The sequence below is a fragment of the Canis aureus genome, chromosome 1 (assembly GCF_053574225.1).
Source record: "Canis aureus isolate CA01 chromosome 1, VMU_Caureus_v.1.0, whole genome shotgun sequence".
NCBI lineage: Eukaryota > Metazoa > Chordata > Mammalia > Carnivora > Canidae > Canis > Canis aureus.
In genome coordinates this window covers 58,494,229-58,508,789 of record NC_135611.1, presented here as the reverse complement: position 1 = coordinate 58,508,789, position 14,561 = coordinate 58,494,229, and the positions used below count along the sequence as shown (strand labels likewise).

General features: G+C 46.3%; 1 protein-coding gene across 1 annotated transcript in view; it reads right to left on the bottom strand.

The window, feature by feature from the left end:
- SLC35F1 (solute carrier family 35 member F1) overlaps positions 1 to 12,627 on the bottom strand; it is a 389,817-nt gene extending 377,190 nt beyond the window's left edge. The window contains exon 1 of the mRNA XM_077900929.1: positions 12,440 to 12,627. Within this exon, the coding sequence (XP_077757055.1) occupies positions 12,440 to 12,612 (173 nt within the window). The 5' untranslated portion in view covers positions 12,613 to 12,627. The remainder of the gene's footprint in view (positions 1 to 12,439) is intronic.
- Positions 12,628 to 14,561: the final 1,934 nt, after the last annotated feature.

Here is a 14,561-nt window from a genome sequence, read left to right as displayed (position 1 = left end):
CTGATCCCGCTGGCATCTGGGCTTCCCCTCATTAGCACATTAAAGCTGCTCTGTCCCTTCCCTCAGAGCCGCTCTGTCTGTCCCACTGACGGCCTCTATGGAGCCTTTTAGGCCCACGCTCATTTAGAAACCTCCCCAGTTCAAGAGGCACTAACCCCTTCCCGGAGCCTGTCAAGCCCCTTCACAAACCACAGGTACCTCCGGAGCAGTCTCACTCTGAGAGGCGCGGCCAGACAGCGGGACGGACGCCGCCTGCCAAGTCGGTCTTACAAGAAGAGGCTTTCTTAAAACAGAACAAAAAATATATATATTTTTAATTATATCTAGCTTTCAACAAAGAGTACCCATTGAAGTAAACAGACTTGTGCTTTGTTCACAGACGGGTGGCTTCCCCTTCAGATTCTGACTGACAAGGCTCAGGAGGAAATCCAGCAGGGCCCGCGCGGCCTGCACTCCGGTCCTCACACGCGGGAGGCGGCGGGCAGCATCTATCACCGGCCTGACGCCGGCCGAGCCCTGGAGAGCCTGCTCGCCTTTGGATTTTGTGACCAGGATAGACCACGGCGTGGCGCCTGGCCAGCATTCCCAGCCCGCAGCCCGGATGTTACTTCATTTAAAAATCCGCCCCCCCCCCCCCCAAATGCAATGGGAAACGAAGGCCTAGGATTATTTTAACTAGTTTCCAAGTGAGGAAGTTGAGGCCCCAAACTTACATCAGTTGCCTCAGACGGAGCATGTATCAGTCACATTCTGAAGGGGACACCATCACGCCAGTGGCCCAGACACAAAAATCTCTGAGTGACTTTTAATCCCCTCTTCTGTCTCTCCCACCTTATTACCCAATGTAATCAGGACCCAAATCCTACTGAGCTCCCCCAAATATGTCCCGTACCAATATCCTGACTTCTTCAAAGCTGAACTCACAGATGGTTGTTGCCGGCCGCGTCACTCGGGCCCAGATCCGTCGCTGAGTCCACCCTACCCAAGGCAGACTTCTTTCTGCCCATCACACCCCCCACCTCATCCCTTCTACAAACATCAGGCACACAGCGCTGCCCCTCAATCCTACTATCCTCCTTTCATATATTCCCCTTCTGACTCTTCAGAATGTCTGCTGCCCGTTTCCCTCCGCACAAATGCCCTGCAGGCCTCCCCCCACCCAGCTCCTCCGTTCCCAATGGACATCCTTGCCTCAGAGCTCTCAGAGAAAGCGAAGCAGCCAGCCAGGAACTGACTTCTATTCCCATCACCAAACCTACCAAATCTCCTTCCTTCATGCCCACAGGTGCAGCTCCGCTCTCGTATCATGGACAGTGTCCTGGTCCTCTCCAAGGCCAACCTCTCCCCCTTGGATCCCGCCATCTTACCTTCTCAAGGTGTTCCCTCCTTCCCTCATATGCAATTTTCCCCTAACACCATATCTTTCCCGTCAGCGCACAGACCTTTTGTGTTATCTCCTCTATTAAGAGACTCTCCCTTTGCCCCTCATTAGGGCAAAACTTCCCAAAAATTATGTTCTGTAGCCCTCACCTCACTTTCCCTCGCCAGCCATTCCATCCAGGCTTCCCTGTGCACCTCCACTCTGAACCTCTGCCTTTCACGGCCCCCAAGGTTTCCACATTGCTGAGCCACTCGCTGCCCATTTCTCTGTCCTTCCCTTAATTACCTCAGCACAGGGCACCACTTATTTCCTCCCTCCCTCCTTCCTTCCCTTAGGCTTCCGAACACTACACCCTCCTGTTTTCTCACCTACTTCAGACCACTCCTCCTCCAGTTCCTTTGCTGGGTCCTCCTCCTCTGACTCAGAGGCTGATGCGCTGCCCAGTTTGACCGTGGGCTGCCTCTTGTCCTCTCTCTACACTTTGTCTCCAGATGATCTCATCCGGGACCACCCTCGTGACTCCCAAATGCAAATCCCCAGCCCCTGCGTTCTCCCCAGAATCCTAGACTCCAGCTGTCACTGCACATTTCCGCTAAACGTTTCTAACTGAACTTGCTGGAAGTCAATTCCTGACTTTCTCCCATATTTGTTACTCCCCCTGTCTTTCCCATCTTAGACCATGGCAGTAGCACCTTCACTCACCTGGTTTCTCAAGCTCCCCAAGCTATAATTTTTCTTTGTTTTTCCCTGTGCAGCCTCATCAAGTCACTCATCTAGTCCCATGGACTCCATCTCCCAACGCAGGTCACTCCAAGACACAATTGTTTCTCTCTACCACCATTGCTACCCTCTGGTCCAGCCTCCAACATCCCTTTCCTCCAGGAACCACTCACCTCTCCCACAATCCATTCTAGCTGGTCTTTAAAACATTAACCAGACTACTCTTTCACTGAATACCTTCCAGTTGCTCCCCCATCCCACTTAGAATACAGCCCAAGCTCATCTCCTGACCCCTGAGGCCCTAAAAGATCTTATGAGTCCGTTCCCCAGGAGCTCTTCCCCTCCTCTGCTCACTGCCATCCTGCACTCCTGTCTTCCTCTCTTTCAGCACACTATTCCTGCTTGTCTCATCTTAGCATCTCTGCCTGGAGTGACCTTCGTGTGGCCAGTTCCTCCTGGCCATTCCGATCTTAGCTTCAATGTCACCAGAGAGAGAGAGAGAGGCCTCTTCTGATCCCTCAAGTTAAAGCACCACCCACCGGCTCTCTGTCACCTCCCTCCACTTTAATCCTCTGTGTGGTATCTAGCACAACTGGATATCTTTCTTAGTATTTGTTCATTGCCTGCCCCAACTCCAATGTTGTCACCAGAAGAGTGAAGATCTCTTATGCCTTGCTCCCTGCAGTATCCCCATTATCCACATGATGCCTGTTACCTGGCTCGGTAATTATTTGTTGAATGGTGGCACAGCTCCTAGTCTGTGCTCCTCAGAGCTTGAAGGGAAGCCCTACCAGTGGCTCTGCCACTCAGGCTAGTTACCCTCCCTTCTGTTACTTAGACCTAGAATATGCTCTTTTTCACTTTGTGATCCCTGAAAAGTAGCATCTCCACTGATACCCCATTCCGGGATGCTGTGCTGTACCACCCCTCACTTTAAAAAGTTATCCTGCCCAGCATTTAAGGTGGGAGCCTCAACCCAGGCTGTTTGGGTTAAGCCCTTGATACTTAATGTAGCTCTCATCAGTGTCTCCACATCACCAGATTTCCAAGGCCACGACCAGCACCAGCCTCATGCCACCACTATGAGGAACCCCTTCTCCATGATCAGATATACTTCCAGACTCACTGTTGAATCCAGACTCACTGTTGTCCCCTCTTGGATATTGGGCTGGGACCAGTGCCTCTCAAACTTTCTACCATAAGGTACCAGTTGCTTCTTTCAATTCCTTGCAGGTAATACTTTTGAAAAATGCAATTTTAAAAACCAACTGCTGGAAAAATAAAATGACAAAAACCAAAAACTTATCAGAATACATGACCCCATTTTTAATATTACAAGGAAAGACATAAAAGTTCCATCACATATCTATGAATATTTCTAAATGCTCACTCTCGATTTCATGTTCATGTCTGCATTCTGGTTACACAGTTTCTGAATCAGCGCAGGTCCTGGGACCACAGTCTGAGTAGCTGGCTGCTGTCCTCCTGGCTGTGTGTCTAGTTCACGCAACACCTTGTGTCTCTTCTGCCCTGATGAGCAGATCCCTTCCTTGAGGCAACTTTTAAATAACCTTTCATAAAACAAATACTAAATAACCACAATGTTGCAGACACTGTTGGGTACTTTCTCCAAAATAATCTAATCTTCCTTTTCCTGTTCTTGGACCAGATTCTGTCCAAACCACAGAACTTCCTTCTCCCTGCCTCCATCCCATTTAGACTCTTTTCTCCTCGCCCCTAAATGGCTATGGTAGCTCATAACTTGTCCCCCACACCCAACCCCTCCCCTCTTCATCAGTCCTACAGACTGGGTTCAGAATATCATGTTTAGGCACATCTCTGATCATGTCCTTTCTCTACTCAATAACCTGCAATGGTAATAATCCACAGAGTGAAGTCTAACTCCTTATCGGAGCACCTAAGGGTGCCCATTGTCTGACTCCATCCTACCATTCCAACCTTACTTCACTCTAGACCTTCTTTACCCCCACATAATATTGTCAAACTGGACACTTACTATCTCACCCGATATTTGGTTTCATCCCTTCTACTACCCCTCTTCTTCCACATGGTTCTTTCCTATCCATCTGTTATGTGTATTGAAAGTTTATGTCCCCTCAAAGTTCATGAATTGAAGCCCAAATTCCCAATGTGATGGTATTTGGAGGTGGGACCTTCAGAAGGTAATTGGATTTAGATGAAGTCACAAAGGTGGAGCCCCCATGATGGAATTAGTGCCCTTATAAAAAGACACAGGAGAGGGATTGCTCTCTTGCTCTACAAATCAAAGATATGAGAAGATGGCTGTCTGCAGGTCAAGAAGGCCACCCCCAGACACTAAATCGGCTGACACTCTGATCTCAGACTTCCCAGCCTCCAGAACTGTGAGGCATAAAAGACTATTGTTTAAGCCACCTAATCTATGGTATCTTGTTATAGCAGCCCCAAGAAGACATTATCTCTCAATGCCAAAGGCAAATGCCATCCCTGAACCTTCCCACCCTGTTACCAGTCTAGTGTGGGCTCTCTGTCCTCTGTAGTCCTATAAAAGCACTAAACTATATGACCACAAATATTGGTTTTTCTCTCTCTCTCTAACAGGATGATAATATAACTACTTTTATTATTATAAGAATAATGTGATATAAATTTTATAATATAAAAATATATACTTTATAATGTAAAATTTAAGAATTTGATCCATTGTCTACATGCTGATTTTAACTCAAATACTCTCAATAGATTGTATCAAATTATATAAGAAAGCATGCAGTCCTTCCACTAACTCATCCTCATGCTGTTGTCATATTTTAAATCTCTCTTACCTGCAACACATGAACATGTATCCAAGGTCCCTCAAACCTGCGTATGCATCTGTCAGAATGTTAATATTGTCAGGAAACTCTCTTTTCTTTTTTTGTTTGTTTGCTTATTTTTAGGAAATTCTATTTTCCTGATTTATATGGTATTGACCTTTGATAGGCTCATCCTGTAATGGCAGAATGAAATTCAAATCTATTCTCCTTTTTCCCCTAACATTCTTAAGGTTGATAAACATTAATGGCTATTCCTGATTTTTTTAAAGTCTTAGATGAAACAAATTGTATTGTATTCATCAAGAAAGATCGACCTCTGGACTCTGTGTACACTTCAAGTAATTTTATTATGGGTTCAGTCTTCCTCTTGAGTAGTCTGCCTAGAGGTGAAACAGCTAAATTATGGGGGGGTTTTTTTGTACACCTCTGTTAGATCAGCTTGAAAAATCTAATCATTTTTGATAGGTGATGTATGTTACTGTTATTTCTACTTTACTTAAATTGTTCCCTTGATAAATTATCTTGAAAGGGTAATAACAGTTAGAAACTCTACCAATGGTACCCAAGAGTCCTCTTCAGCCCATACCTATCTGGTTCACTACCTTGATCCTGCAGTGCCCAACTTATAGGAAGAACTCAATAAATATTCATTGAATAAATGAATGAATGAATGAGAAATCAGTAAAGTATTTGTCTTATACAATAGATCAGTACTTTCACTAGCTCAAAATCAGGGATGATTTAGGAATTGTAGCCCTGTAATTCTAAATATGGACATAATTAGATTGATGTGGTTTTTGTAAAATCCCATGTTTATTCAGTTCATCGTAGGTTTCCCTAATTAATTTGTTTAAATGGCAAGAATTTTTGGTATATAATATCAGAACTTGCAAAATGGTACTTTTTCAAGCATCACAGAGTCATATACATAAATTATCATTAGAGAAAGTTTAGAATTTAAATCCAGTAGAAAACAATATTTAAAAAATTTTAATGAGTATTCTTAAACAAATTACATTTATTGCCATTGACTGGAGCATGACATTTTTCTAAGAAAATATCTTCTAAAACATATTTATTTTTATTGTTTTCCTTGGCATTTCCTATGAAATTTCTTCCTAACTATTGTGCATTCAAGTAGTCCCTGTATAAGGTCAAAACGATAGAATGAGAAGTTCAGCATGGATTGCAGAGTGAACAATTTATTTATAGGACTTTAGTATCTAGGCATCTGGAAACATATAATTAGACATTACTCATAAAAATTCAGGTTATAGATTATAATGATTAACTCTCAGTAGCAGAACACGTGTCATGTTACCCAGTTAGATTCTGAGGTCCCTCAGGCCAAGGATAATATTTTGTCATGTATGTGTCCTCCAGAAGAGGGCTCAACACTCAGTAAGAGATTAAGAACAAATAAGCACAGAAACATCAACTGGGTATAAAAGCAGTCAATGGAATGGAAGAAAATATTGGTAAATCATATATCTAATAAGGGGTTAATATCCAGAATATATAAAGAACTCCTACAACTCAACAACTAAAACAAACAAACAAACAAAAAAAAAACCCAAATAATCCAATTTAAAAATGAGCAAAGGACTTAAATCAACATTTCTCCAAAGAAGACATACAAATGGCCAAAAAGCATAAGAAAAGCTGCTCAATATCATTAATCATTAGGGAAACACAAATCAGAACCACGATGAGACATTATTTCACATCCATTAGGATGGCCAATATCAAAACACACACACACACACACAAAGTAACAAGTATTGGCAAGTACGTGGAGAAATTGGAACTCTTATACACTGTGAGAATGTAAAGTGGTGCCACTGCTATGAAATGGTGCCACTGCTATGAAAAACTCCAAGAAATAAAAATAGAATCACCATAGGATCCAGCAATCCCACTTCTGGGTACATATCCCAAAAAATTGAAAAGAGGATCTTGAAGATACATTTTCACACTCATGTTCATTGCAGCTTTATTCACAACTGCCATGGGATGGAAGCAAGCTAAATGTCCATCAACGGATACATGGATAAAGTAAATGTGGTATATACATACGGTGGAATATTATTCAGACTAAAAAAGGTAAGAAATCTTCTCACACGGTGGTACAACGTGGATGAACCTTGAAGACATTATGTTAAGTGAATCAAGCCTGTCATAAAAAGACAAATACTACATGATTCCATTTATATGAGGCATCCAAAACAGTCAAACTCTTAGAAAAAAAAAGTATAAAGGTGGTTGCCAGGGTCAGTGTGGGAAGGGAAAAAGGGGTGTTTAATGGATTCAGTTTCAGTTTCAAGATGATAAAATTCTAGATGTGTGCTGCATGACAATGTGTATACAAATAACACTACTGTACACATAAAAATGGTTAAGATGGGGATCCCTGGGTGGCGCAGCGGTTTGGCGCCTGCCTTTGGCCCGGGGCGCGATCCTGGAGACCCGGGATCAAATCCCACATTGGGCTCCCGGTGCGTGGAGCCTGCTTCTCCCTCTGCCTGTGTCTCTGCCTCTCTCTCTCTCTCTCTCTCTCTCTCTCTCTCTCTCTGTGACTATCATAAATAAATAAAAATTTTTAAAAAAAGGTTAAGATGGTAAATTTCATGTCATGTGGTTTGGCCATTAAAGATAAGAATAAACAAATGTATACTTGTATGTGTTTGCGCCTCAGTCAAGAAATAGGCAAAATATTTGTGAGGTATTTCTCCACGTGGCTACTGGAGTTTAACTTCCTAAGAATACTTTTTTTAGAAACATAATCAAGAATTAATGTGCTTGAAAAATGTACAGTGAATGCTCACTGGCCTGAACTCAAACAAATGAGAAAGCTAAGCTAAAACCTGGTGGTGGTATTCTCACATTCTGCATTCTACTTTTATGAGAAATGGCAATTAAATAATAAATCAGCTCTTGCATTAGATAACCTTAGAACTATATGAGCAGCCAACTCAATTTCCTATATCATCTGCATGTACAGCAGTGTTTGGTAAAAATAGACTTCTATTATGATGACCCTGAGACGTTGAAGATCTTGAAAGGAAAATTATGCAAAGAGACGTCCATTTTCTTACACATTACTTGGAAATGTATCATCTCTATCCCACATAAACCAAATATTCCTTTAATATAAATGCTCATTTCTCCAAGCCCTCTGTATAAAAAATAAGCATACGGGATGATCTTTTATTTTCATAATTTTGTCCTCTGGTTAAAAATAAATGCATCCTTCGACATCTTTTGTTTACTACTGATCTTAGAAATGTCTGTTTTTGATCACACCACCCGGTTCCATTTGTAATATTGTATATCAGTTATACTCATTACTAGTTGGTCTTCCCTTTTGTTTTGACATCTGTTAGAAGCAGCAGCTTAAGAAAGAGCCTCACTATCAATTTTTCAACAAGAGCTTTCTGACTTGATAAAGGATCATCTAAATTATGTCTTCATCAACTGTACCTATTACTTAGTTCAAGCATCATCCTGTTCCTTGGCAGCCATTCTGTTAGTTTACCATATTCTGTCCACCTTATTTAATGACTCATGATATATGTGATATGCACATATTGTCCTATCTTACACAGGTAACTTCCCATGTTGATTTTATTTAGGCTTGCTACCAACTCTCTATGTATCCTCCTTAATGTTTCTTGGTTTTCAATTCAAAAATTCTTCAGACGTTTTAAAATTAATAAAATGAATCAAAACGTAAATTGGAAATCGGTTCCAAATCAAACGAATGGATGACCCAGCGTCACACTAGTGGATCCATTTTAGTGATTAGATATCCCTACTACAAGACTCGAAAAGGCAGAAACCCCTTTGTAACTTGAGACAACACAATGAATGTCTTGTGGGGAAGAAAGTGGGTCAAAACTAGAAATTCACAGTCATTTTTGTTAAGATCTGAAAATAATATTCAACTGGAAAAAGATAAATAAAACCATACACATGCAAAACACAAAACAAGCAACTACTTGTTTTTCACAAACATTTCATTAAGTGATCATTTTAGAAGAGTAAATCTCTGGCTACTCTATAGACTAGTGTCTACTCCTCTATCTTTCTAAGAAATCTACCAGGATTCAGCAGTTCTTGTGAAAGTGTCAACTGTTGCCCTTGAGATGTTTTCTTTTTTTGTCATATACTGCTTGCCCATGACAGGGTAATAAATATTATTCCCTGCTAAGAAATAAATGAGGAAGAATTTGCCATATGTTTTCCTTGCTTGAACTGATACATTATTCTAAACCCTTGAGAATGAAAGAAATAACAATTATCTCAGCATTGGAATCATCTTGGATTTCCTGTGTCCTACTGCCAAAACAATTTTGAATACCACAGGGAGAAGAATGTGACACATCCCATTAACTGATTTTTAAAAATTACCTGGCACCTCCTTTTTCATCAAAATCTTGGATACTATTAGATCCTAATCTAATTGCTTTACAGAAAGTGAGTTATCAATGAGATACCCAATTGTCATGTACAAAATGCAGCAATCCAATTCTACAAGCTTATAAAAATTGGGGGGGGGATGCTAAGGAGCTATACTGAGGAAAGTAAAATGATGCAGGACAACGTCAGGCAGATTTCACTAACGTAACACTACATTTTCATTCTACGCTTCTTGAGAATAAGTTCCTACAATTAATTATTAATCAGTACTTTTCTTTTTACCTATCGCTGGGTAGATATAGATAGCATATGTGTTTGCATTTCTTCCTCTGAGTTGGCAGGTAGCTATTGTTACAGACTGCCACCAGTGGCAAGCAAATCGTGGGGCTTACGTTGCTCATAGTCTGTCTAATGCTCTCCATCTCACTGCACCATCCTCAGACTGTCAGCACTGCCCCTTTGGCCCAATGGGATGCTAAGAGCTAACTCACAGTGGTGCAATGTCCCATTCTGTCACTGAAGAGACTACTGGCCAGCTCACAGCAATAGAATGCTGCCAACCATAAATCTGCATGCCAAAAGTTGGAGGGATATTTTTTTATATTGGCTCTAAACTTCCAGATTTGCAACCTCACTTTCTGCTAACAGCTAACTTGCTGCATGCCAGAAGCAAATGAAAAAAAGCAACTGAAACCCAGAGGACAGTAAGTTGATAGGGCAGTGCAGGTAAAGGCTACAGAAATATTAAGGAAAAATGAAGAGTAAAAGAAGAAGAAAAAGAAGGGTGATAAAATGATCATAAGTTTTGAGAAAATGGACAATGCTTATGATTTGGCCCCAGTGGCCCAGCCTGATAACTATTACTGGCTAGATCCATCATACTTGGAGGGTTCAAACTAGAGGGGAGCCACAGCTAAATGCTGGCACAAGATCTCCAAAATTCCAGTTTCCTCCCACACTGTTGCTTGTAGAGCCCAGTCACTCAGCAGCCACTACCAATGGCCTCCTGTTGACATAATCAAGGCGCAGAAGCCAACCTCATCAGCATGCTAATGAAATTATTCCATTGAGATTTCTATATTTAATCTTTTTTTCAGTCTCCGTACCAAAGATGCTCCTTCTCAAAAGAAATCTTTTCTTCTCTCCCTTGAAGGATAAGGAAAGACCATTAACTCAATACAAAATACTATGCTGAAAATTCTCAAGAATTCTGAAAGACAACTAAACGTTTTAGTTGAAGTGGGAAGGCTACTACCCTAGGTAGGTTCCCATTCACAGACGCGCCTGTGATGACATGTCATTGACCCAATCTTTCCATCTAAAGTCTTCCTCTAAAAATTGGGACTAGTACAGCTCATGTCACGCAGATCACTGAAGGCTTAGTAAAACACAAAGTTCTACTCTTGATGTACTTAGGACTTCATTTGCTTGCGATGCTCCCACAGACCCACCTCAGGCAACAAAAATCCACTGAATGCATGAATTCATGCAGAGCTTTATACTCGCCCAAGTATTTTCTTTAGTATTATCTCATGACAAGAGCAGGAAGACAGGTATTATAAAACACATTTTACAAATGCAGAAACCGAGACCCAGGGAGATGCGCAGCTCTGCCCGGGAGCCACGTGGCTAGTTACTGGCTGCTGAGAAATGATGACAACCAAGTCTCCTCGGTGATCTTTTTATTCCGGACTCTAAGACTCATTAAATACCAAGAAACAATCTGCACGGAATCAAGAATAACTTATACTCAAGGAAAGAAAAATGAACGCTTGCACCAGGTTTTTTTTTTCCTTCCAGTTTGATGACGGACAGTGATATTTAACATACTCTGCTTAAAAATCTAAACATCCAATGCCAAGATATTTACAATTCAAAAAAAAAAAAAAAAAACCCAGAGGTGTTCATGAGGACTAGGAAACCCACATACTATGTACCAAGCCAGCATCTTCTTGATTTACTCTGGTCGCTTTTAAAATGTAATATTCTGGAAGGTGTTGTCCTAAGCTACAACTTGGAGGAAAGTAGAGGCTTGACTTCCTATTACCAGCTCATAATCTCCTCCAACGTGAATTTCTTGTGGTGTGCTAGTACATGGAAACCTACTGAAAGCTCGCATACACGTCAAGTCTTCACTAGGCGACTCGAACGGTTTGGGATTTGTTATACCTGATTTAAACCATGCTCCAAGCTTCCACTTCTGTACATATTTTTTGCTCCCACTACAGCTTGCAGCCCCGCGGAGTCCTACGCAGAGCCCCACGGGGGACTCGGCTACGCAGAGCACCGCCGCGCAGAAACCTGGACGACCAGGGCGACCTTAGGAGTCCCCCGCACGGATGCATCCAGAAGGCACACACGCACTCGAATAAAAACACGCAAAACCAATTACCCGATTTTTCATTTTTTTTTTTTTTAAGCGTCAGCTCTCCGACCATTTCAAGTTACTTAAGTAGAAAAAGTGCCTTTCACCCAACAGTTGCGCCAGGGCCCGCGTCTACGCGCCAACCCGGGTTCCCCTCCTAGAACGCCTCGTCCTTGGTGCGTCCACTGCGCAGGTCCCAGCGCGGTCTGCGCTCGCCTCCCCGGGCTCCGGGCCGCCCCCGCGCGCACCTTCCTCGCAGGCTCCTCGCGCCCCGCCTGGGTCCCCCCCGGCCTCCAGCTCCGCGCTCCCGGGTCCCCGCGTGCGCGCGGGCGAGCGGCCACCGGAGCGTCGGACGGCGAGCAGCGGGGCCCCCGCCCGGCCGCCGCCGCGACCCCGTGCCCCGCGTGGAGGCGGGAGACCGCGCCTTCCCGCCTGCGCCCGGGCCCCTGGGGGGTCCGTCCATCCCTCGCTCCGCGGTCCCGGGGGCGCAGAGCCGGGGTCGAGCGGGTAACGCGATGTGCACGCGCGGGGACGCGGCGCGAGTGCGGACCCGCCTCTCGGCGAACTCCCGCCCCGGACCCGCCGCGCTCCGCTCCGGGACGAGCTGCCACGGCCTCCCCGCGGGCTCCGCGCGCACCGTCGCCGCGTGCCCTGCGACCCCGTCCCGAGGGGCCTCGGGGGCCGGGAGGGGGAGCCGCAGCCCGCGCCCCGCGCCCCGCGCCCCGCGCCCCCGCTCACCTGTTCAGCACTTTGCGGATCCTCTGGCGGACGCCGGCGCGGGAGGAGGCGGACAGGCTGCCGCCGCCGCCGCCGCCCTCGGCCGGCAGGTTCTCGATGGTGCTCACCACATGGTTCGGCGGGGCCGGCGGCGGCGGCTGCAGCGGCTGCGGCGGCGGCTCGGCGGGGATCATCGCGGCGGAGGCGGCGGCGGCGGCGGCGGCGATCAGAACGCGGCCGGGCGCATCGTGCGCCGGCTCGGAGCCCGGGAACGCGCAGGGGAGCCGGCCGGGCGGCCGCGGCCCGGGGAGGCGGCGCTGCCCGCGCGGCGGCGAGGCTGGGGGGCGCGGGGGGCGCGGGGGGCGCGGGGGGGCACCGGGGACCCGCCGCTGCGGCCGCCGCCGCCCAGCCCGCCGCTCACTCCGCTCCCGTCCGGGTGCGCGCCCCTGTCTCGGCCGCCGCCGCCCCGGCTCCTCCCGAGCCGCGTCCCCAAGTCCTGGCGCGCCCGCCAAGTGGCCGGGGAGGGGGTCGGCTCAGCCCACCCGCGCGGAGACCGCGGCTGGGGCTCCGGGCTTCGCGTCGCTCCCTCGGCGCCCCGGTCCCCGCACGCCCGGGCGGCTGCCGTCTGTGTCTCCCGGAGTGAGAGACCGAGAGTGAACCCGGAGAGCCGGGCGGGGGCGCCGCGGCGGCGGGAAGGGGGGCCGGGGCGGGGACACGCGCGCTCCGTCCTCGCCAGAGGGCGCTCCCGAGGCGCCTCCTGGCCGCGACCCTCCCCGCAGGTCCGCCCGAGGCCCTAGCGCGCGCTTGCGGCGATTGCTTCGTTCGTTCGTCCGTTCTTTCATTCATTCATTCATTCATTCATTCATTGCTGCCGTGAGGCTTGGGGGGAGACCCTCCCTCTCTGGTTTGCGGGGGCTCCGCGCTCCCGCCGCCCCGCGGAACCTTAGCACCCCCTTCCCGGGACAGCGCCAGGGCCCCGCCCGCCCCGAATTAAACCCCCGGGCTCCAGTACCCTAACTTACTGCCCCGTCGCTCACCGTAACGGGCCCGGGGGAAGTGGGAGGAGAAACAACTTCGCCCGAAGAATTCATTCTAGAAACTGGAGAGAAAGCACGCCAGGCCGACGCATCGCTCGGCTCGGTGTTTGCAGCGCCCTGCAGGGAACGTAGGCAGACGCGCCTTCCAGCTGCGCCTCGGAAACTTGCCGGCGGACCCTCCCGCGGCGACCTGGCGCTTAACGCGCTGAGACACAGTCTCCTTTGTGCACGGAGGCCACGCGCGCCTTTCTCGCCCGTGGTGGTGTAAGAGTTAAAGGAGGCAAACCACCCAGCAGGGGGCCCTGATGGCTTCTTCACTGGGGCTCCGACCAGAGCAGCTCCACTCCCCAAAGGGAGACAAACCCCTGAGAATCTGGCACAAAAAACTTAGACCTAACACAAGACCGTATTTCTCTCGAAGGAAACTGATTTCCTGGCTCGGGCATCTCCGACGCCAATTGCTCCAGATTCCAGTTAAATAACTGACTCTTAAGAGAGTTGTGTTTTTTTTCACATTTTCTTTTATCTAGATTGCCTGGATAGGGATCCGACTGTGAAAAATGACAGGCATTTTTTATTTATTTATTTTTCTCCATGTTGGTGCAGCGTGTAGAATTACTTGCCCTGAACGTGGTTAAAACGTAAGCATGCTAAATAAATAAATAAATAAATAAATAAATAAATAAATAAATAAAATAAGCGTGCTTACAGGAAGGCCTGCTAAGACCGCCACTGAGGCCAAATGCACAAATAAAAAAATACTGGTGATTTGCCAAGGAGAATGGGGTTGGGGGAAAAAAAAAATGACATTCCAGAAAGGAATGTGCTATGTGTGATTAACAAAAGGGAGAGGAGAGGATGACAAGATGAGATTCATTGTTTGGTTAAGAAGATGCCATCCCTTTAACAATATTGGGGCACCCTTTCTTTGACTATTAAAAATTTGAAGAAACAGCTGTCCAAAGAAACCCTCCATCTATATTTCAATTTATGGAAAACCCGGTTAGTGCCTGAAATAGCCCTGAGGTCTTTTTTTTTTCTACAAAACTTAACCCAAATTAGAACATTTTCCCATTTATAATTAATATGCTGTTCTGTGCTTTCTC